Source organism: Talpa occidentalis, unplaced genomic scaffold (assembly GCF_014898055.3).
Source record: "Talpa occidentalis isolate TD23 unplaced genomic scaffold, MPIMG_talOcc4v2.1 talOcc4.7, whole genome shotgun sequence".
NCBI classification, from domain to species: domain Eukaryota; kingdom Metazoa; phylum Chordata; class Mammalia; order Eulipotyphla; family Talpidae; genus Talpa; species Talpa occidentalis.
Genome location: NW_023605083.1, coordinates 102,332,813 through 102,355,020, shown reverse-complemented (window position 1 = coordinate 102,355,020; position 22,208 = coordinate 102,332,813). Strand labels below are relative to the sequence as shown.

The following is a 22,208-nucleotide window of genomic DNA, read 5'->3' as shown; positions in this document are numbered from 1 at the left end:
GGCCAGGGTTGGTGACACTGCAGGCCAGCACCACGGCCAGCTCCTCGGTCTCACAATGGTCTCACCTAGACAGACAACACCTTGCTTCAGGAGATGGTCTGCATTTGGGGCCCATGGTGGAGCATTTCCACAGGCCATGGGGGGCTGGATTATACCAGATGGCCATGATCCATCTTACCTGCCCAGCCATGGGATAGACCCTAGTTAAACTATCTCAGCACCCCACTCTGCACTCATACTTCCCAGAACTGCCAGCTGCCCACATGGTAGAGCTTAGAAGTCCTGGCACAGTGAGACACAAACTGGGGCAGGATCTCAGGTCTCCACACTCCCAGCTGTATCATGAGGACTCAGAGTGTTGTCACTTAGGGCAGAGTGGCCAGCACATAATGACTGCTGTCCTAGCAAGGTAAAGTCCTTTCATTGGTTGACTGTTGGAATGCCTGTGAATTTTAATGCAATTGCACCTTCTCCTCACCAGGGTATATGGGGCAGGTGCTCATAGAAGGGGTAGTACCCACAGCCTTCTGCCTGATAGGGCTGGGCCTACTGTGAGACATAGGTGGGCTGGACAAGGAGAGAGCACTTGGCCACTTCAGTGATTTTATTTTTAAAGATTGTAACAGGACTGTTTCATTTTCTTAAAATATGTCCCCTTCATCCACCAAAGAAACCTAATTTCTAGTTGACAATTTTGAATAACCCAATTTAAAATTTTACTGCATTAAAAAAAAAAATAGCCTAATGACCATCTCTTCAAACAAGCCGTTGCAAAATGTAGTCTACTTTAGTGGCTAGCGATGAAAAAGCACAGACACAATTAAACATTAGTGATGAGATTTTACATACATGGAGCTATTTCTACATGAACTTTCAGCCAGAAAAGAAAAAAGAAAAAAAAGTTGGGCGCAAGAGGAGAGTGTGGGCAGCCCAGGTACACTGATACCCATTTCATCTGGCATCTCTCCTCTGGGGGCCTCATCTCTAGCACTTCAAGGAAATACTCATTCCTATGGTTTTGGAAAAGGAGCCAATTAATAACATGTGCTTGTTCCGGAGAGGGAAAATCCCTCTAGATGGGAAGGCAAAAAGGCACAAACTCTAGGAGCCAGGGAAACAAAGGGGTGCCCAAGGGCAACTATCCCACTAAGCCAGGCGAGGTGGGCCACAGAGGGTGGGCTCGGAGCAGGCCCTCACTTGCCCACCTGCCCCCAGCTCTGGCCGACCCGGAAACCCTGAAGCGCACTAGCACAATAAAGCCCATGCATGGAGAGCAACAAGGCGTAAAAAACCCGATAATTACGACTGCTGTGGTCTTTGCCTAGACAGAGACGCTTCAAGGCAGACCCTGCAAGGGAAGAAGAAACGACACAAGACCACAGGGTTAGGCAGGACAGCACACACGGGGGACAAGCCACCACACTCTAAGCAAAGGTCATCAGTGTGCGAGGAGGACAAGGCCTGCAGTTCAGAGAGAAGGGGCAGCCACCCTGGCTAACAGGGTGCCCGAGTCAGTGTGCAGATTCACAAGAGCTTCGCCAGGGCGGAGGTGCAGGGTCAAGCCTCCAAGCTCCAGGTAGAAGTGTGTGTGTGTGTGTGTGTCTAGAAGCATTGGAAAAAAAAAAAGAAAAAGAAAACAAAAGTAAAAAAAGCAAAGCACACCACCTGGCTTTCAAACCAAGGCTTCAGGAGCCCCACTGGTTGAGGCAGGGAAGCCCGCGGACACTGGCCACCAGGGCTCTCAATGGAGCCAGTACGGTACTGCCCACTGCCAGGCCCATGGAGGTTTTCCAAGTGCAATAAGATACATTGTTTTGCGGGTTTGAGGCCAATCCCAGATCCCTGATCAGGCCAGCAGTGGGCATCCAGTGAGGAGATCCAAGGGGTACTGTCTAAGGAGGGAGTGAGAGGGCCCAACCCTAATTCTCTACAAAGCCTCTGTCTCTTTTTTGATGTTCTGTGTCCACAGAGGCAGAGCTAAACCTGTGTTTGGAACCTTCTGGCCTCCTGTTATCAGACCACCATTAGATGCTCTAGACTTTGTTCTTCCTGAAGGCTGTCAGTGCTAAGACAGGCAGGCAATACACTGACTTTAGCATTTGACATGACCTGACTGGTCAGTGCTCACCTGCAAAGCAGATGAGCTGGCCAGGAGGGGCTGCCACATCCGGTTTACTCTGCAGCCTTCCAGGAAGCTAGGCAGGCAGAGGAGGGTCGGGCAAGGACAGCTCAGATGTCCCCAAGGTCACTCAGCAAGGTCACACCAGCAGGGAGGGTTGTCTGCACTCCCGCCCACAGTCCCTTGCCAATAACACAGCACCCTGCACAACCATGGCCAGCACTCTCACTGTGAGGGATTCCACCATTCTAAGGGTCTCAGAGAGCCCGGCCATGCTGACCTGCCCTGTCTGAAATGCCTCTGCCCAGGGGTTGGGGGCAAACGTCAGTCCAGACTTCTAAGGAGTCGTGTGCCCTAGCCTCATAAACCAAGCTCAAATTGAATTGTGAGTTTTATGAGTATTTTAGCTCCTCCTGTGCATTCCTGAGGCTGACTGGGGAAAGGCGAGATGTTCTGTCAGTTCTCTAACGTGCAAACAACAGAAGGCCAGGCAGGGTGGTCTGGACAGATGGTCTCTCCATGGGAGCTCAGATGGCCTTGGCTGTCTGTGTTCCGAGGTGGAACCCTCCAGGAGCACAGGGCTCTCTGCAACACAGGAAGGAGGGTTCCCTGAGCTTTGGGTCTGTGCCGATTTCCCCATGGGGTTCATGTGGTTGCAGTGTCCTCTGTAGGACAGTAGTCCCCTGTGGACAACCCAAGGATGAGGGACTAAATGTCCTGCCAGGGCCCTGCAGCCTAACAGCAGCAAGTTCTTTAAAAAGTCATTCTGTGCAGCCTGGCAGCTGTTGCTGTGGCTGGACTCTGCGTGTGGGGTTGACTCCTGTCAGACATCCAGGAAAGAGGACACGCTAGCCACAGGAGCCTCCTGCTCAGAGCCACCAGGGGGAGCTCAAGGGAACCCAAGGCCTAGGGCCCTGGAAGACACCACGCCCTTGCCACACACAGCCTAAGGTGACAGAAGCACAGATGGCTCCCAGCCCTGAAGGCGTACCTTTAAACAAAAACCAGGGATGGCGTCCCTCCTCACAGAGGTCATATCACTCAGCAAAAACGCAGAACCAGTCAGAGTCACCACACAGTCGGTGGCCAGCACATTCCAGAGCTCAGTCCACCCTTAGGCTGTCCCTTTAGCCTCCTCCGAAAGCTCTGTGTCCTAACTTGGGGCCTGCCTCAACACTTACAACGCAGATGGTAGCCGATAAACAAGACTCCCAAGCTCAGTTCATGCACTCTGTGCTGGAATATACCCCCAGCTTCCTGCCCACACAGCCACCAGGACACGAGGCAGCCATGCAAGGGCACAGGGGGAATCAATCATGTGGGGCCTACAGGAGACCCCACAGAGAACCAACACCCACAGGACACCCCACGGAGCCCACAGGATGCCACCCAGACCCACAGGTGGCATGACAGCTTACCAAGCCCCACCCCTAGTTTCCCATGCAGAGTGGAGGTCCCCCCAGAATACTTCCTTAGCCAAGGCCCCAAGAATATTGGAGACCCCAGAACGACTAGAAAAGCTTTCACATGGCAGGAGTTGGGTGGGGGAGCTATGCAGCCTCAGGACAACTGTGTCCTGTGTACAACACTTCTCCAGAAGCTCTCAGGAGCACCCAGCTGCCCATCCCCACTTCCAGGCCAGGGTCTCAGGAAATGCCCAGGCTGCAGAATGCTGAAGCTCTCAGTTCAGGCCTGAGAAGAAACAGGACACAGAGGGACCAAATGCCATCCAGGTGTCTACATATTAAGGTACCTACTTCTTAAACTGGGAAAAGTGCCTGAATTTGCCCATGTAGCATAAACTAGGAAGCAGGGTGTGTCTCTACCATAGGGTAACTTCACTCCAAGTTCCATCACCGGGGTGGCACAAAGCCTGAGGCACAGGGACCCACAACAGCCTGCTATGGGGGCAGCTCTCACCATGTCAGTCTAGTGCCCTGTGTACGTGTAGTATGTCTGATGAAGGGCATCACTGGATGTCCCTCCTGTCCTGTCAAAGGGCCCTCTCCCACACCCACCTCAGTGGGCCCCAGAGAGGAACTGAAACACTCCAGACTGACGTCAGGACCTGAATAGCTACCCTGCAGCATTCAGAAGTACCAGAGTCAAATCCACCGCAGCATAGACACCAGGCCAACAGCACAGGGAATAACGCCATGCTGACCCCATTGACACAGACCTGGAATGTTGTTAGCTCCTGCCTTGGCCCAGATGAATAGCTGGAAGAGGGGTCAATAGGCCTACATCAGCTTCTGATCGACAAGACACTAGGACACAGGGCTTCTATAGCTGACCTGCACCTCCATGACTCTTATTCCTGTTCAGATATTCCGAGCTCCCCTGAACCCATATGACCACAGAAAAGTCCTGTAGTATGGATGGCTACCACAGGCTCTGTGCCTGGATTCTCACCCCTGTTAAAGGGTACAACCCTCCCTGGGGGTCTGCCCACCCACTCCTTCAATAGCTTACCCTCTAGGGCTGTCCCTCCCCAAGAATGTCCCCTTCCCATGCTTTCCATCCAGGAGCTGGTGGCATCTATCCACATAGGCTCACCTGATTCCCCACTAGCACCTCACCTGCAACTCCCAGTCACCTGTTGCTCTACCACAGATAGCCCAGACATCTCCAACCAGCTTCCCCTCCCTGCCTGGATCCTTTCATTTCCTCTTAGTTTCCCTTTCTTTCTGTGCTTCAAAAATGTGACATGGGTTTTAGTTTCCCAGAGCCTTGTCTCCTGTTCAGTTCAAGGCAGCAAACTGAAAACCTTCTCTGGGTTTGGTCTCTACCTCAGGCTGGGCCAGCTGGGCCTCAATGCCCAAGCTCAGCTCCCTTTGCATCTGCAGTTGAGCCAACTGGGGCCCCACTGAGTGACCTGGATCCCCCTGGGCAAGCACACTTCAGGGTCCTCCGCACACCTGTGTGCTCAGCCACCCCTACCTAGTACCTTCTCCCCTACTGCCTCTCAACCCTCAGGAGGGCATAACCAGCTTTGAACTTTCCTCCAGTCATTCATCCCTCAGCCCTCTCAGACCTTAAAGCAACTTGGTCACCTAGGAACCAGATGACAGTGGCTCCAGGAGGGGCCGGGACAGAGGCTCAGGTATCCTGCCCTGTTGGAGCTGCAGTGGAGCTCAGTCACAGGGGCTGCCAGGAGCATGACCAAGCAGTGTCATGTGGGGGTCACACTGTAAGCCTGAAAAGATAAAGGACTCAGCCAGGACATGTTGAGAGGTGCTGGGCTATTGCATGGGCAATACCACAGGATTCACAGCATCAGAGGAAACAAGGCCACCAGGCAGGGCTACCACTTAGAATCCTCCTACCCAGCCATATCACCCTGCCTGCCACCAGCCATACCTCACGCATTCCTTTCTCCTAGCCACAGGGACAGAGAAAACCCAAATCCTCTGTCCCTGCTGTGCCTCAAAATTTTTTAATCTTAGAACAATAATTAATAGTGAAACAAATAAAAACTCTTAAAATAAAAGGCAAAACCACATGGGTAGAAAAGTAGTGTGGCAATGGCCTCAGATCACTCACACATTGGTACCCCAGGTGCCCCGAGTAAACTCCATGTACTACAAGTTATGTCCCTCACTGGGCCAGTGGGTCTCCTGGCAACAATGCAGGCACCCCTCTGACCTCAAGACACCTGGAGACCCAGGTGCCCTCAGATTAGCAGCTTCCTTGGCACACATGGGCAACCCAGGCAATGGTACGAGGCAGGCAGGACATGTAAGTCTCCCCTCCCTACTACCCAACTCAGGAACTAACCAGTAGCCCTGATGACACTCAAGGTCAAACAGGCATCCAGCTACTGGACGAGAGGCCACCAGGCAGCCCCCCCGCACTTCTATGTGGTCCTTGTGCCTCCCGTCTGTCCCTCCCAGGGAGGGCGACATGGGACCATTGAAGGGAATGGACACCGAGCTCTGAAAGACACTACTGTGGACGTGGCCTCTGGTTCCCAACAAGAACAATGTATCTTTATTGTACGAGCAAAAAGCCACGTGCCCCAAAACAGCGTGTCCAATACAATTGGTAAAAAGCTTAATTTTTCTGTTGAAAAAAAAAAAAAAATCCCTGAAACCTCTACAGTTTTGGATTCACTTGCCAATTGTTCTGAGGGCTAAAAAGGATTTTGGATGGCCCTGAGCAGGTGTGCCTTTCCTGGACACGAGTCCGTGGGTGCGAGGAGGGAGTGCCGGGGTGTCTGAGGACGGCTGGAACTGCGCTTTGGTTCAGCAGAGCTTTAAGGGACTGCATGATCGACTTCATCTCGGGGAGGCCATGAGATGAGGGGGAAATACACCAAGGAAAGTGCTCCAGCTAGAGAGAAGGTCGGGCGGGCAGAGGGCATGTCGGGGGCTAGAGAGATTCCCAAGGTGAGCAGACCTAGCTTCCTGGGGGGCCTAGGGGCGGGTGTCCTAGCTGGAGCAGTTCTCTCAGCATTTCCACATGCAGGGAGTGGGGCGTGGGCGTGACAGTACTGTCGTGATACGACCCTTGTATGGAAGTGACACCCTCCAGTGACCTTCTACCACTGTATCGGCTCGCTACATGCATGTCTTCAGAGTCCAGACATGTGCGAAACACACCATGCGTCTAGAGAAGGCCGGGGTTGTCTTTTGTTGTCGCTGGAACTTGGGACAGTGGACTTGTGTATTTGCCACAATAGCAACAGAAATAAAACTACGTCCAACATTAAAAAAAAAATTAAACGCGTGACGAAAGGAATGCGGAGCGCCTGGGTGGTGTGGGGGCGGCATGCCCAAGGCCAAGAGGGCAGCAGCCACACATGCTGGTGCCCGGGCACGGCCGAGAGCATGCACTGGCTCTTTCTGGGCCAGAGGATGGGCGTGGACGGGGTTCCACTTTCGATATTAAACAGGGGTTTCAATGGGAGTGGGGTAGCATCCTACACAATGTATGAAGGTAATGAAGACAGGGGGGTGGGAAGAAACCAAGGGCCAGGAGATGATAAAATACAAAAGAACAAATACAGACAGATGGACACAGACACGGGTCCACTGAGGAATCGAGCGCGAGGTTTGCTACTAGACTTATGGGCCACTCTCTCAGACGTTGGGTGGTAAAGCGTCCAGCCTGCAAATGAATATAGAGGGAAGAGAAAGAGACAGGCATCAAGTACAGGTCTCTGGGGTTCCTCCTACACACCACCAGCCACATCAGCCTCGTCACTTAACAGCCACGGCTCCATCTAGCCCAGCCCAGAGGACCAAAGCCACCGACCACAGGATGGAAAGGAGGCAACGTAGGAGTGGAATAGAGGCGGACCCCAGGAGAGTATGGGGGGCAGGGTGGGGAGGCCTTCAGCAGTCACCACAGCTTTTCTGCACAGAGATGGGGTAGAGCACCTCACCGCGCAGCCACCGCGTCCACAGCAGCGGTGATGAGCATTTCCTCCTCAAGGCCAGACTCCCAGCTCGAGAGCTGAGCCCTCGTCCCGGCCGGCCCTCCTGAAGGAAGGACCTGTGTGGCTCGGGGGCAGGATGGGGCAGCCAGTGCCTGGGAACCGGCGCAGAGCTCACACACATGCCACAACTGGCTGACCTCCCGGTATCCTGGCTCCTTCCCCAGGCCGGCTCTAGCAAAGCATCGCCTCCCTCTGAGCCGCTTACACAAGACTGGGCGATTGGGGTACTCCACTCTCTGCTCTCAGGGCTAGGTCTATGTCTTGTTCTTTAAAAAGCTGCTTGGCAGCCTTTGGCCGCAGCTGCGTCCCCTCTACATCACATGGGCCCGACACGCTAGACCATGCCAGGAGACGGCAAGCTGGAATCACCTTGGCCATGCGCTCCGCCTCCATCACTGGCTAAGCCGGAGCAGATGTCCGAAGACAGGGAAGCCCGGACGGAGCAAGGCTGCCGGGTCTGAACTGCCTTCCCACATGGGTCTGAAGCCGGGACGGCCGCCGGGACGGCTGCCGCGGGCCCCACACTGGCTTTGGCAAGGTCCTTAGCAGGAGGGCCTCGGCTGCAGTCTGACAAGTGACCTGGGTGGGGAGAAGGGGGACAGGCAGGATGAGGCGCGCAGGCAGACCAGCAGCGCAGCGCGGGGTCCTCACTGCTCTTTGCTGGGTGACCTTGAGGAAACTGAGGCCCTGCCGGTCAAGGCGCTCCCTGTGGTCTCTGCAGGGGATGTGGAGAGATTAAAGAAAGCAACTACAGACTCCACCCATTGCCAAGGCCGTGCAGGCGAGTGCAAACTCAGTGAAAGGGACACAGCACATCTGGAGATGCACACCTGAGCTCAGGGTGGGCCAGTGGGCTTCTGCACTGTAATGAGTCTGCTGTTAATTCTAGAAATCAGCATGGAATTCTTGGAATTCTTATAATTCAAGGAGGAGTGCCCTGCAGGTTATCCGCAATGCCAAGGAGGGCTGACAGCCAGTTTTCTGCCTGGAAGCTTGGGGATTTCAGCTCACTGGTCTCCACCCCAGGGTTCAGGGGCTCAGAGTCAGGTATACCCTCAATGTTACTTGCCCATGGTGGGCACAGTGGGGCAGCTATGAGAGGCCCAACAAGGCCAGCCCCATGAAAGGAGGTGGGATGGGTGCTGCCTGAGCCAGGCCAATGGGTTAGCCAGGCATTTTGGTTAATAGGGCAGGAGTTCTTACCACCCTCCCTCTCCCCCAAAGGCACCTCTTGTCCCCAGTTAGCAGGTGACATGTGCCTGAGAAAAGGGACCAGAGGAAGAAACCCTGTCCCTGCAGGGAAGAAAAGATTGGGGGGGGGGGGGTCTTCCTCCATAGCACACTGCAGCCTGGGACAGTTGAGGCCCTCATCTTCCAATGAGGCATCTCCTTAAAGCTGAAGGCTGGCCTCCCCTCTCTACACAGAGGGCACAGATCCTGGCCCCTGAGACCTGCCAGGGACTTCCCTGCTTCAGTGTAAGGGACTGGAGAAGTGTTCTCCCAGGTCTGGTGTACTCTGGCACCGAGCTGTCCCCACTCCATCCCAGCCCACCCCTAGGCCAGCCAGCAGGGCACCCCGACCTGTACTGGAAGCCACAGCCTTGAGCTGCTGCACTAGTGGGTTCAGCAGCTTCCCCGCCTTCAGTTTGTTCCTGCTGGTCCTCCTGCGACGGCCAGCAGGGGGTGCAGTGTGGAATAGGCCGAGGTTGGGGGGCAGCGGCTTGCCCAGGCGTCGGTACAGGGCCTCAATCTCTTGCTTCTGCTGGCTCTGCAGTTCTGAGATCTCCTTCAGGTGCCTGCAGAGAGAGCAGTGGTGGGTCTTGGCTTCCAAGCACCCTGAGGCTGGGGGTAAGGAGGAGGGTGCCCACTGAGCAGCCTGGGCACATGAATTGTGCTGCACAAGGACCCAGGCATTTAAATGTCACTTTGTTTTCATCTAAGCCCAGTGGAGTCTCGGGTGGCAGCATGCCCATGATATGCACTGCATGAAGGAGAGTAACATTTTCAGATAACCAGACTCTTAAAAGCTGTTGTTTTCAGTTTTGGGAGTGTGGGTGTGGATGACTTCATTTACATTGATGTACTCAATACAGACCCCACACACAGATCCAGACGAAGAGAAACACCATGGGGGCTCAGCCCCGGGGGGACTATTACCCAGGGGCTCATTTATGGGCAAGTCAGGGGTATTTCCTACTCTCGAGAGAAGGGTGGAGAGCAACTTGGTTGGAGAAAGCCTTACTCTTGTGATACTATGGGTGTCTGGAGATCTGCAGGGTAACTCCTAGCTCAGGCTGAGCCCCACAAGCACCATTGCCCCCAGGCACTGAGCAGAAGTTGACAGGCCCCATGGATGGGAAGCTGTGGTTAAGTTGTGGGGAGAGGGCAAGCAGACCCTTGCTGGTGGGTCAGGACCGTTTCTTGGATACTCCAGAGGGCCGGGGGCTCCCTGACAGCTCTCTCTGGGCCTTGCTGACTGAGCCCCGGGCCACCTCCCTCATACCCTTCCTGTAACTGGCATGAAGCCTGATGCCAGCCCCTCAATGTCTCTGGTGGGCTGCTGCCCCTTGGCCTCAGTCCAGGCCCATCTCCTCTCCAAGTGTGCCTATGGAAACAGGTGTTTTTCAAGGTTGGAAATGAGAAAGCAAGTTCCAGTTTTACCTCTTGTAACCTCAGTACTTGCCAGGTTTGTTGTAGAAAAATGACTCTTTTTCAGGTATTTAAAAAAAGAAACCCATGTGGCCTTAGCCACAAATACTGAATAAAGAGCAAACTGCTGCTGCATTGGAAAAGCTTTTCATATGGTGTGATGTTCCCAGGTGAAACTGACTGAGGGGGGCTGCTAGGTCACAGGGAGCATGTGATTCAGGAGTACTTAGAGGATACCCCCACTCTGAGTCTTCTTCCCAAAGCCCACCCCTTCCTTCCACCTTGCCCAGAGGATCCTGGCAGCTCTAAGAACTGGAAATGCTGGTGGGGTCCAGCACCTGCATCCACAGGGTGCCTGGGTAGAGGGGTTACCCGAGCCAGGTTTGCTGGCTGCTTCCTATCAGACAGCACCAAATCCCCTTAGGTCCAAGATTCTCCCTACCCTCTTTCTCAATGGTTACCCCTTTCCACAGGCTCTACTGCACTACTACTAGGCAGGAGAACCTAACTTACTATCTTCATCTCCCCCTTCTCGGGCTCTCTAAATCCTCTCCTTTGAGGTGCTTCTCATATTGCCTTTTCCTTCCCTGGCTCCCTTCATCTCAGGCCCTGCCCCTTCATTTCCAGGTCCCACCCCCACTTCCACCCCCCCACCCCGCCCCCAGGCTATAGGCCTTCCTCAGATTCCACAGTGGCACCTCCCAGATTTTCTTACATCCAGACCTTCCTCCCTATCCACTGGCCCCCCTCACGATGGTGGTGGGTAACCAGACCCCTTGTTCCCACTGGCCATTGAATCCCAGGGTGACCACCTGTGAGAGGTTACAATGAAGAACTATGGAGTCCTCACTCTAAGGCCACAGCCCACCCTGCCACCCAGTTATATGGCACTAGGAGATGGGGGCGAGACTCCAAAAGTCCTCAGAGCTGGTTCTGACAGTGGCCGGGGTAGGGTAGAGAGGTGGGCACAGACCCCAGAGAGCAGGGTGGGGAGGAGATGGGTAGCAGTCATGGGGCCTGAGCCTGCATTTTTCAGCCCACACCAAGTACACTCAGTCATTATCACTCCTCCACAGACAGCAGCCTCTCCACACCGCAGTAACTATACCTGGGCCCTCCTCTCCCGCCAGAGCTCCAGGGTGCAACAGCACCCTGGGGTCCCCCAACCACACTCACTGAGGGTAAAAATGAGTCTGAGAAAGACCTGGGTCTGAATGACCCAGGAGCTGTCCAGGGTTGGGTAATCAGGGTGTGTGGGGCAAAGGCATGGCCCAAGCTATCTTACTAGACCCAGGGACCGAGCTGACCTACTAGAAGGACACCGCGTGACCTGGACTTCAATCCCAACACATTTCCCTGATGCCTCAGGCCACAACATGTCTCCCTGCTGCTACTGGCTGGACACCTTGGGGCCCATTGTCCCCTGGGACCTACTTCTCTCGCAGACTCTGCAGTTCCTTCCTGATGTCAGCATCCTCAATCTCTGAGTCATTGTCACTGCTGATGTAGGATGACTGGGAGTGGAAGGAAGTGACGCTGATAGTAGGGACCTTCACACCCGTCCTGCTGGGTGTCCCCAGGCCCGGCGAATCAGCTGGCGAGGACCTGTGCAGAAAGGCGGTGGCCTTCTTCACCAAGTCACTGGCCATACCCCCACCACTGGGCAGGGAGGTGTTCTTCTGTGGGGGGAGCCTCCGGCGTGGGCATTCATCCCCAGAGTCGCTGGACGCGGGCTCGCCCATGCCAACCTCAATGGAGGAGGCCGTCTGGGCCCGCCGCACAGCCAACTTCACATCAGGGCTGCGGGGAGCCTGGTCCAAGTAGACATCCGGTGGGGCCGAGTACCGAAGGCTTTGGGGGGAGGCCAGGGTCCACTCGTCCTGGGTGCTGACCACAGAGAACCGGCCCATGGTTTTGGCTGGCGAGCTGCTATCCTGCTGCCCTGGCCGCTTCCGAGGGGAGCCCGAGGCCAGAGCACTATGCATCTGGGGGTGGCTGGCCTGGCCGTCCTCAGTCAACATCCCGGGGCAGATCTGCATGGGGTTAGCCAAGGTTTCCCTGGGGGGCCCACTGCTCTGGCCTGTGCGTTCCAATTGTGCAGGAGTGACAGAAGCGGCAGCATCCTTTGGAATAAGCAAAATGAGAAGATTCCACCTGAACAGCAGTGAAGACCACCCCACCAACTGGCCAAGCATCTCATCAGAGAAATGCCCTCACCTGGGAGGCGCTGGGTGCTGGGGGTGAATCTGAAGCCACACATCCTCCATCAGAGCCCAGCGAGTTAGTGGAAGATGATTCTGCTGTTGGAACATCAAAACCATTATTCAGGCTGGAGATGGGAATAAAGGACTGGCCAGGCCAAGTGAGTAGACCAGGTGGGAGAGCAGCAGCCCAAGGGTAATAGGGCAACCTGCGGAGCCGGCTGAGCTCACTCCTGGCACTAAGATACTGCAAACACACTGGTGTCCTACCCATCAGTCATAGGAACATTCCGCACCCAGGAAGGAGTCGATCCCACCTCATGCAGACTAGGGCAGCACCTGCGCCACCCTTCAGAGTAGTCAGGCACTCTACACCTGTCTCACCGGTCACCTCATCACCTGATGGAACCATCTGTATCACCTAGCACTTCGTCACTTGATGGAGTCATCTGTCTCACCTATCATCTCATCACCTGATGGCGTCACTTATATCACTCTCACCTGTTATTTCATCACCTGGTGGGATCACCTATCTCATCTGATATAGCTATATCACCTGATGGCATCCCTTGTCTCACCTGTCATCTCATCACCTGATGAAGTCACCTGTCTCACTTGTCATCTCATCACCTGATGGCATCGCCTATCTCACCTGACATCTCTTACCTGGAAGAGATCAACAGGGTGATTCTATCCCTGATGCCAGCATCTAGGGAAGGTCAGGTCATCTGAGTTGTCTCAGATGGGGACCCAGCATGTACTTGGACCAGCCTCCTGAGACTGCTGTGAGAGCGAATGAGAAGCAGCATGTCCAGGGAGCCTATGGGGTAGGGGGCCTCACTTAAGCTGAGACCAACCACAGCAAAAGAAAGCTGTGGGCAGGAGGGGCCACGTGAATAACTCAAGCTGAACCTACATACTGCAGTGAGGGTGACAGAGCCCAGAAGCCTCCAGGAAGCTGCAGAGGGCTATCCTCCCAACCCAGATTCCTGAGGAGACGCGCTTACCATATACCCCCAACACGGGGCATGCCTGACACCCCTCTTCAACCCCTCTTCAAGGGCTTGCAGTGGTGCTCATCTTCTCTGCATACCTCCAGATGTGGGGATCCACTGCCTACTGTACTCCCTCTGTGTCTAGACATCCCTGGCTACCAGAAATATCACCTTTCCAACCCAGAATCTGTTTCCTGGGAGCTCCCAATGCTCCTGCACTCAGAAAGCGTGGCTTAGTAGTGGCTCCAGCACCTGGAGTCCCTTGCTGCTTCCCCATTTGCAGAGGTGCCATGGCATGCAGCTCATGTGGGAGGCCCAGAGCAGCAGCAGGCACTCAGCCAGCCTCTCACCTGCTCCGCCCTGCCTGTACCTGCATCTTCCCCAGAGAAGTATCCTGTGTTACAGCTTCTGATCCATGCATACTGCCCACCCCTCCAAAGCATGGCATGGGTGAGTGTCACATCTGGAAAGCTGGCCAGAGTTAGGGGCCCCCACAGCTGTGAGCTGCGGGAGAGCTGTGCCTGCCACTAGTGCACATAGTCTCCAATTAGGAGGCTCAGCTGCATCCTCATCTTGATAATTTGCCCAAGAAATCCCAGGCCAAGGAGGAGTATACCACTTAGGACAGACTAGCACCCTCAGGCCAACACAGGTGCTCTCAGGTAATGAAACTACAGCACCGTGTCCACTGTCACACAGGAGATCCAGGGGCCAAGGGGAGTCCCATGTCAGAATTTCCACGTAGCCCTGCAGCTTCTGTGGATCTGTTCAAATCCAGCCCCATCCAAGATAACCTTGGGTATCTTGTAACCTACTGCAGAAAATGGGTTGGGGGTACCCTACAGCACATGTGAGAACACTTGGTCAGTGGAGCCTGTGGGGGACAGGCTGACTACGTCCTGATTCCTGCCAGTGGCTCTCATTTCCAGACAGTCTGTCACCTGAGATGTGGCATGTGGCCTCTGCTAGGTCTCAGTGGGCTATAGAGCATCGCCACAGCTCTGGCCCTGGGCCCAGTGCTCTGCGGATGGTGAGGATAGAGATGCAGAATATTTCAGAGCAAGGAAGTACTGGGAGGTGGACTGGTGGCCTGGGGCTCATTACCTGTCACTGCCGATGAGGATGTGGCCTGCTCCAATGTGGATCCCCCCCCAGGGACTATTTCTGACTTTTCCACCTAGAGAAATGAGACAGAAACAGTTGTGAGCCTCCCCTGCTGCCACTGCTGCAGCTAAGCTAAAAGCCCTCTGCCCTGTCTGAAGGCTGGTTCCAGGCCCCAGGTTGGGGGTTGTGGGATGTAGTTATGTATGACCCCTACCCTGTCCTGGTCCCCCTAGAGACAGCACCACTTGGAGAAGCAGGGCACTCACCTCCAGCTGGGACAGCAGAGCCGGGTCCCCCCTGGCTGCCTCTGTGCGGGGTCGGTCCCCTTTCAGGGGCTCCAGGGTGAAGTCTTTGTCACTTGCCTCCATGGGGGTCCCGGCTGAGGCAGAGGAGGTGGGCACATGCTCCTGGTAGAGCAGGGTACGCAGCTTCTCATCCAGGCTCTTGATAGTGTTGTCCACAAAGCCCACCCTGGGGGGTGGCCCTTCCCCATCAGACTCCAAGGCAGAGGGTGGCTGCGGGGGTGCAGTGGGGCCCAGTGGGGGACTGGGGAGCTGTGGGGCAGCCATGCTGACAGCCCCCACTGCAGTGGGGACTGGTGCTAGGGGCTGGCCCAGGGCAGGCTGAGGGGCCCCACCAGGGGCACAGGGCACAGGGGCTGGAGCCGGCATGAGTTCCCCTTGGATACTGCCCTTCCTGGATGAGACAGTCTCTCCCAGACCCAGGGGGTGGCGAGGGGCTTCTGCAGGTGGGATGCAAGGCTCTTGACCCTCACCCAGGGACCCTGTGGCAAGCTGCGTGTCATGAATTTCTGCCACTGGCCGTTGAGTCTCACACTCACTGGCCAACCCCTGAGGGGCCCCTGGGCCCCCTGCCTGCACGGCAGCCCCTGCTGCTGGCTCTGGCTTGGGACCGGCAGCTGATGCACTTGCATCCTGGGGCAGAGTTGTCACGGGAGGGGAGGATGGCACCAAAGGGGCTGGTGTGCTGCCAGGGGTGTCCCTGGGGCCTGCTTGGCTCAGAAGTTGTGGAGCAGCCGGGATGCCAGGTTTCTCCTCCAGGGACAGTTGGTCTTTACCGGGTGCTGGGTCTAGAGAAAATAGGAAAAGGCCTCTGTACTGGCCTCTCTGGTCACATTCACTGGCATTTCTCTGGCCAAAAAAGATGCTTTCTACACCAGGTAGCAGCCCTGCACGCAAACCCCTGCTGAAATAGTGTCCACAGCACCCGTCACCCCTCCTCCTCATTCTGCTCTAGCAGTGTCCACAATACACCACTGTCCTTTTGGACTTTCCCATAGCACAGCCATTGAACCTGCTGCCTGTCTGTAAGTGTCCTCCATGCCCACCTACCAGATGAGTTTGTGCAAACAAAGTTCTGACTGTGTGCACTGGCTATTCCCCACAGGGGTAGATGAAGACAGAATTGGTGGTGAGTTGTGAGCAGGGACTTCAAAGACCTGACACCAGGCTTTGGTAAGGTCAACAAAGTGCCAGAATCCTGCCTGGGGCTAAAGAGGGACAAGTGATGGGCTGCAGCTCAACAGCTGGGCACCCCTCACAGTGAACAGCCTCCCCAGGTGTTCACAGGACCAGGAACGTCCAAGTAGTGGATACAGGATGGTGTTTTCCAAATTTACTTGGCATTTACTGAAAAATTTCTTTTTAAAAAACACAAACAAAATGCATAAAAAATGAAAAGCTTTGGGAGTAGTGGGCACAGCCAGGATGAGAAGTCCCTGACTCAGCTGCCCCTTCCCAAGCACTGGGTACCTAATTTTGACACCATTTCCTCTTATTTCTTTATAGTGCTGCCATGTAAGTACACCCCTCAGCTGACTCAGTGAAAGGCAGCCGGCACTTGTGCGCTGGTGCCTGTGTCTCTCCACATGTCAGAGGCCCCCGAGTGGCACACCTAGGCTGCTTGCTGCCACGATGTCCCCACAGCTCACTGGCCACCTCGTGGGGCACCGGCTTCTGCCAGAGCAGGCCCCGAACACTAACACAATATGTGTGAGGGGGCTGTGCACCCACTGTGTAACAGAGTAGAATATGAACACTAAAATAAGCAGATTTTCTCCCACTGTAGGATTTTCAATTTATTGGTTTCTTTCCCTGTACAGAAGCCATGTGAACTTCAGGACTGTTCAATTCTGTGAAAAGCATCATTGGAATTTTGATAGTGATTGTACTGCATCTATATATTGTTTTGAATAGTATGGATATTTAATACCATTATCCTTCCAACAATGAGCACAGAACATCTTTCCATTTATTTATGCCTTCAGTTTCTTTCATCACTGTCTCCTACTTGTCAGTGTACAGGTCTTTCACCTTCTTATTTAAATTTATTCCTAAGTAAGTTATTCTTTTTAATACTATTGAAAATGAGATTACTTTCTTTTTGGATAGTTCATTGTTAGTACATAGAAATACAAATGACTTTCGCATGTTGATTTTGGATCCTGTCGCATTACTGCTTATTTATCATGTTAACAGTTTTTTGGACGTATCTTTAAGGTTTATATATATATATATATATATATATAATAATATTATATATATATATGCAAGATCATATCATCTGCAAAGATAATTTTACTTCTTCTTTTCCAATGTGGATAACTTTTGATTTTTTTCTTGTGTAATTGCATATAATATATATATTATATGTAATATTAATATATATATATTAATATTAATATATATTATATATATTATATATATATATGCAAGATCATATCATCTGCAAAGATAATTTTACTTCTTCTTTTCCAATCTGGATAACTTTTGATTTTTTTCTTGTGTAATTGCATTGGCAAGGATTTCCAGGATGATGGTGCGAGTGGGCACTCTTATTCCTGCTGTTACATTCATATTCATCAGCAATACTGGCCTATAATTTTCTTTTCTTGGAGTGTCCTTTTCTGACTTTGGTATCAGGGGAATGTTGCCTATTGAAATGAGTTTAGAAGCATTTCCTCCTCTTTAATATCTTTGGAAGAATTTGGGAAGGACTGGTGTTAATTCTTCTTTGAATGTTTGGTAGAATTTACCAATGAAGCTCCTGTTTGTTAAAAAGTTTCTGATAACTGATTTTCTACTTCTTCATGATTCAATCTTGTTAGGTTGTATGTTCCTAGGAATTTATCCAATTTTTCTATCATGATTCTTTGTATTCTATGGTATGAAGTGTAATGTCTCCTCTTTCAGTTTTGCTTTTATTAATTATTTCAGTCTTTTTTTCTTAATCTAGCTAAAAGTTTGTCAATTTTTTATTTTTTAAAAGAATTAGTTTCATTGAATTTTTTTGTTTAATTTCTAGTCTATTTCATTTATTTCCACTCTATATCATTTCCCAATTTCTGCTGTCTTTGTGCTTAGTTTGTTCTTTTTCTCATTATATGAGGTATAAATTTAGGTTGTTCAGTGAGATCTTTCATTTTCTTAATGTAGGTTTTTATTGCTATAAACCGCCTCTTAAAACTGCTTTTTCCCCTCCCTCCCTCTCTTGTTCTCTCCCCTTTTTCCTCTTTGTGGGACTTCCATAATGTAAATATTATTTTATTGTCAGTCTCCTCCCCAGTTCACTTAGGCTTTCTTTCCTCTATATCATTCTTTTTTCTCCTCGATTGGAAACTCCAAATAAGCTATCTTTGAACTCAGTTTTCCTACCTCTTGATTAAGTCTGCTATTAATGCTCTCTACTGTGATTTTCATTCCATTTTCTATATTCTTCTGCTCCCAAATTTGTTTTGCCTCTTTTTTATGATTTCCATTTCCATTTTGTTCATATATTATTTCCCTGATTTTATTGCATTGTCCACCTATGTTATCTTGTATCTCACTGAGGTACTTTAAAACACTTACTTTGCATTCTTGCCCAATAATTTGTAGATCTTGATTTTTTTAGATTCAGTTACTAGAAAATTATTGTCTTCCTTTGGTGTTGTCATGTTTACTTGGTTTGTCCCATTTCTTGTAACTTTGTGTTGATGTCTGTGCATCAGATGGAGCAGACACCTCTTTCGGACTTTACAGACTAGTTTTGGTGGAGGAAACCTTCACCTGTGGATCAATGCAGGGACACCACCTAGGGATTGTGTGGTGGTTCAAGCTACAGGACAGGCCCAGCAGTGCAGTCTCCATGCAGCTCCATCAGTTGAGATTAGTATTGGCAAAGATTACAGGGGTCCAAGGTGTCCAAATCTTCAGATTTAGGCAGTAGATGTGAGGGCTGTTAGGGGACAAAGATTGCTGGGCACCTCCTAATGTCTTTTTCTCCCCTGGGGATGTTGTGGAACCCCTCTTGGCACCAGGTCTGGCTGTGGGCACTCTTCTGGTGGTGGTGGCAATGATGTCTACTATATAGATGCCTGTGGAGCTAGGGACTGGAGCATATGTGCTCACAGTGACCTTGGACCCAGAGTCTAGAGCATGGGTGCACTCAAAGCAGCTGGGCCCCTGGGGTCTAAGGGCAGGTTGGCAGTAGGTACAACACAACTCTTTCTGAGGCAGGGAGTCAGCAGCATTTCCTTCTTGGGAGGGGAAGTAATGGTGATTGTTGATTATCTCAGTGGTAAAAGCTGTTGATGTCTTCTGTGTGTCAGTCATGACAGGATCCACTGTGAAAGCTCTTTTTTGCAACCTAGCATCCTTTAACACCCAGCTGTTATTGGCTTTTAGGATTTTTAACTATAAGATCTTAAACTAGTTTTTCTCTCAGAGTTTAGAAGGCTTCTTGAATCTGTGGTTTAATGTATTACAATTCTGCATTTTCTCCTCAAACTTGTTTTGTCTCATTCTTTTGCTTTCTGGGACCCCAGTCATATCCTATGTTTGACCATGTTACTATAACTACTATACTTCTAGTTCCTCTTTTCTATTTTCCATTATTTACAATATCCTTATTTTACTTTAAATATTTCACTTTTGGGTTACCTTTTAGTTTGCTAATTCTCTCTCTAGTAGTGTGTAAACCACCCAGTGAGTTCTTAATTTTAACTACTATATTTTTCAATTCTAGAACTTCCATTTAGTTATTTTATTTTGTGTAGTTTCCAATTTGGAAAAAATCAACAGGTACAGTTGGTGTTGTTATAATTTGCCTTTCCCTGGTAGTCAAAGACATTGAATATTTTTTGATGTTCTCAACTGCCATCTTTATATCCTCTTTGATAAAGTGTTCAAGTCCATTGCCTATTTCTAAGTGAGTTACTTGAGTTTATTTTGAGTTTCAAAAGTTTTCTTAAAGTATTTTGGGAACAAACACTATATTGCATATGTGATCTGTAATTATTTTCTCCCATCTATAGGTTGTCTTTTCATTCTCTTTAACAGTGTTTTTCAGAAATAAAATTATTTTTATTCTGAAAAGTCTGGTTTATCCACTTCTTTTTTTTTCATGGATCATGCCCCTTTTGGTCATGTCTAAGAATTCCTTAGCACAGGTCGCAAAGATTTTTCTCCAATGTTTTCTTCTAAAGGTTATATAGTTATCTTTTACATTTGGATACATGCTGAATTTTTAATTAATTTTTTGTATAAGATGCCAGGCAAAGGTTAAGTTCAATTGTTGCATTTGGAAACCACTTGTTCCAGCATCATTTATTGAAAAGGCTATCTTTTCTCCATTGATCCTTCTGCAGCTTTGTCAAAAAATCAAATGGCCATATCTTTTAAGGGTATATTTCTGGGCTCTCTCTTCCATTTCATTGATCTATGTATTAATCCCTTTTGGCAATACTATACTGTCTGGATTATTGTAACATCATAATTAAGTCTGAGTATTGGGTAGAGTTTGATTCCTTCACCTTGAGTCTCCTTTTTCAGATTTGTGGGTTTTTTTGCACTTTCATATAAATTTTAGAGTCAGCTTGTCTATGACTACAAAAAGCAGAATTTGAATTTTATTGGTATTGCATTAAATCTCAAGATCACTTTGGAGAAAGCTGACATTGTACCATGTTGAGTGTGTTGAGTCTCCAATCCATGAAGGCACCATGTTTTTCCATTTATTTAGGTCATCTTTGATTCATTTCATCAGTCATTTATAGTCTTCAGGGTACACACTCTTGTTTTATTAAATTTATATCCATGTATCTTTGCAGAGGAGCTACTGTAAGTGGTATTCTTTGAAGAGTTATTTTTCAAATGTTTACTGTCAACAGATAGAAGTACAGCTGTATGTTGACTATATATCCTGTGCGCATATTTTCTGCAAATAAAGATAGGTTTGTTTCTTCCTTTTCAATGCACATGCACATTCCTCTTATTTCTATTTCTTATCCTTCTGGAAGTCTGGCTAAGATTTCGAGTTCAGTCTAGAGTTTGAGTCCAGTTGAATAGCAATAAATAGAGTGGACATATGTGCCTTGATCCTAATTTCAGGGAAAACATACTTGTTCTTACACCATTAAATATGTTAGCTGTCATTTTCTGTAGATTCCTTTCATCAGATTGAGGAAGCCCCCTTAGGTTGCTAGTTTGCTGATAAATTTTAACGTGAATGGATGTTGCATTTTGTCAAATAATTTTTCTGTTTCAACTGATATGAACGTGCGCCTTTCCCTTTGTATGGGAGGGAAATTCCTTTCATTACTAATGTGGTGGGTTGGTTTTTAAATATTGCCTTCCCAGGATACACTCCAATTTGTCATGGTATACCACCTTTTTCAATATTGTTGAAGTTGACTTGCTTATATTTTATGAGACCTTCCTCCCATCCCCTATGTCCATGAAAAACTTTGGTTTATAATTCGCTTTTTGGTACTATCTTTGTTTGTTGTTTTTTTTTTGTTTTTACTTTTTTTCCTTATGCATACATGTTCCACTCACCCTTCATCAAACCACCTGTGCCCATATCCCCATCCCATCTGCCTCCCTCCCTCATGTCTTCCTCCATTCCCTCTATAACTCTTTCACTGAGTTCAAAGATTTATACCAACTATACTTTGCCTGTGTATGTTTTTTGATTATTTATATTCCACAGATGTGTGAAAATAGTCAAGATCTGTCTTTCACTTTTTGACTTATTTCACTTAATATAATCACCTTGAGGTTCATCCATTGTGACCCAAATGCCACTAGTTCATTTTTTTCGCAGCTATATAGTACTGCATTGAGTATATATTCCACAATTTCTTTATCCACTCATCTGTTGAAGAGCATGTAGGTTGGTTACATGACTTGGCAACTGTGGGCAGTGCTACTATGTACATAGGCATAGATCAATCATTTCATATTAGAGGTTTCATATTATTTGGATATATTCCTAAATAGAAGTAGTGTCATATCATACAGAATTTCCATTTTTATTTTCTTAAGAAATCTCCACACTATTTTCCATAAGGGCTGCACCAACTTGCATTCCAACCAACAGTAGATGAGAGTTCCCTTTTCACCTTAACCTCACCAACATTTGTTGATTCCTTTTTATATGGGCCATCCTCACAGAGGTGAAGTGGTATCTCAATGTAGTTTTGATTTGCATTTTCTTTATAATAAGTGATGCTAAAGAATTTTTCATGTCTATAGGCCATCTGAATATCTTCTTTAGAAAAGTTATCTGTTTAGGGGTTTTTTTGCCAATTTTTTAATTGGGTTGTTTATTTACTATTGGGTTATATAAAAACTTTGTATATTTTGTACCCTTGTGTGGCATGCAATTTCCCCCCCTCATTCTGTAGGTTACCTTTTTGT

General features: G+C 49.8%; 1 protein-coding gene across 1 annotated transcript in view; it reads right to left on the bottom strand.

The window, feature by feature from the left end:
• WNK2 (WNK lysine deficient protein kinase 2) overlaps positions 1–22,208 on the bottom strand; it is an 85,538-nt gene that overhangs the window by 7,673 nt on the left and 55,657 nt on the right. Inside the window, 8 exon segments of the mRNA XM_037495011.1 lie at positions 1,304–1,348; positions 7,130–7,228; positions 7,929–8,138; positions 9,141–9,355; positions 11,643–12,331; positions 12,426–12,508; positions 14,509–14,581; positions 14,775–15,598. Coding sequence (XP_037350908.1) covers positions 1,304–1,348; positions 7,130–7,228; positions 7,929–8,138; positions 9,141–9,355; positions 11,643–12,331; positions 12,426–12,508; positions 14,509–14,581; positions 14,775–15,598 — 2,238 coding nt within the window.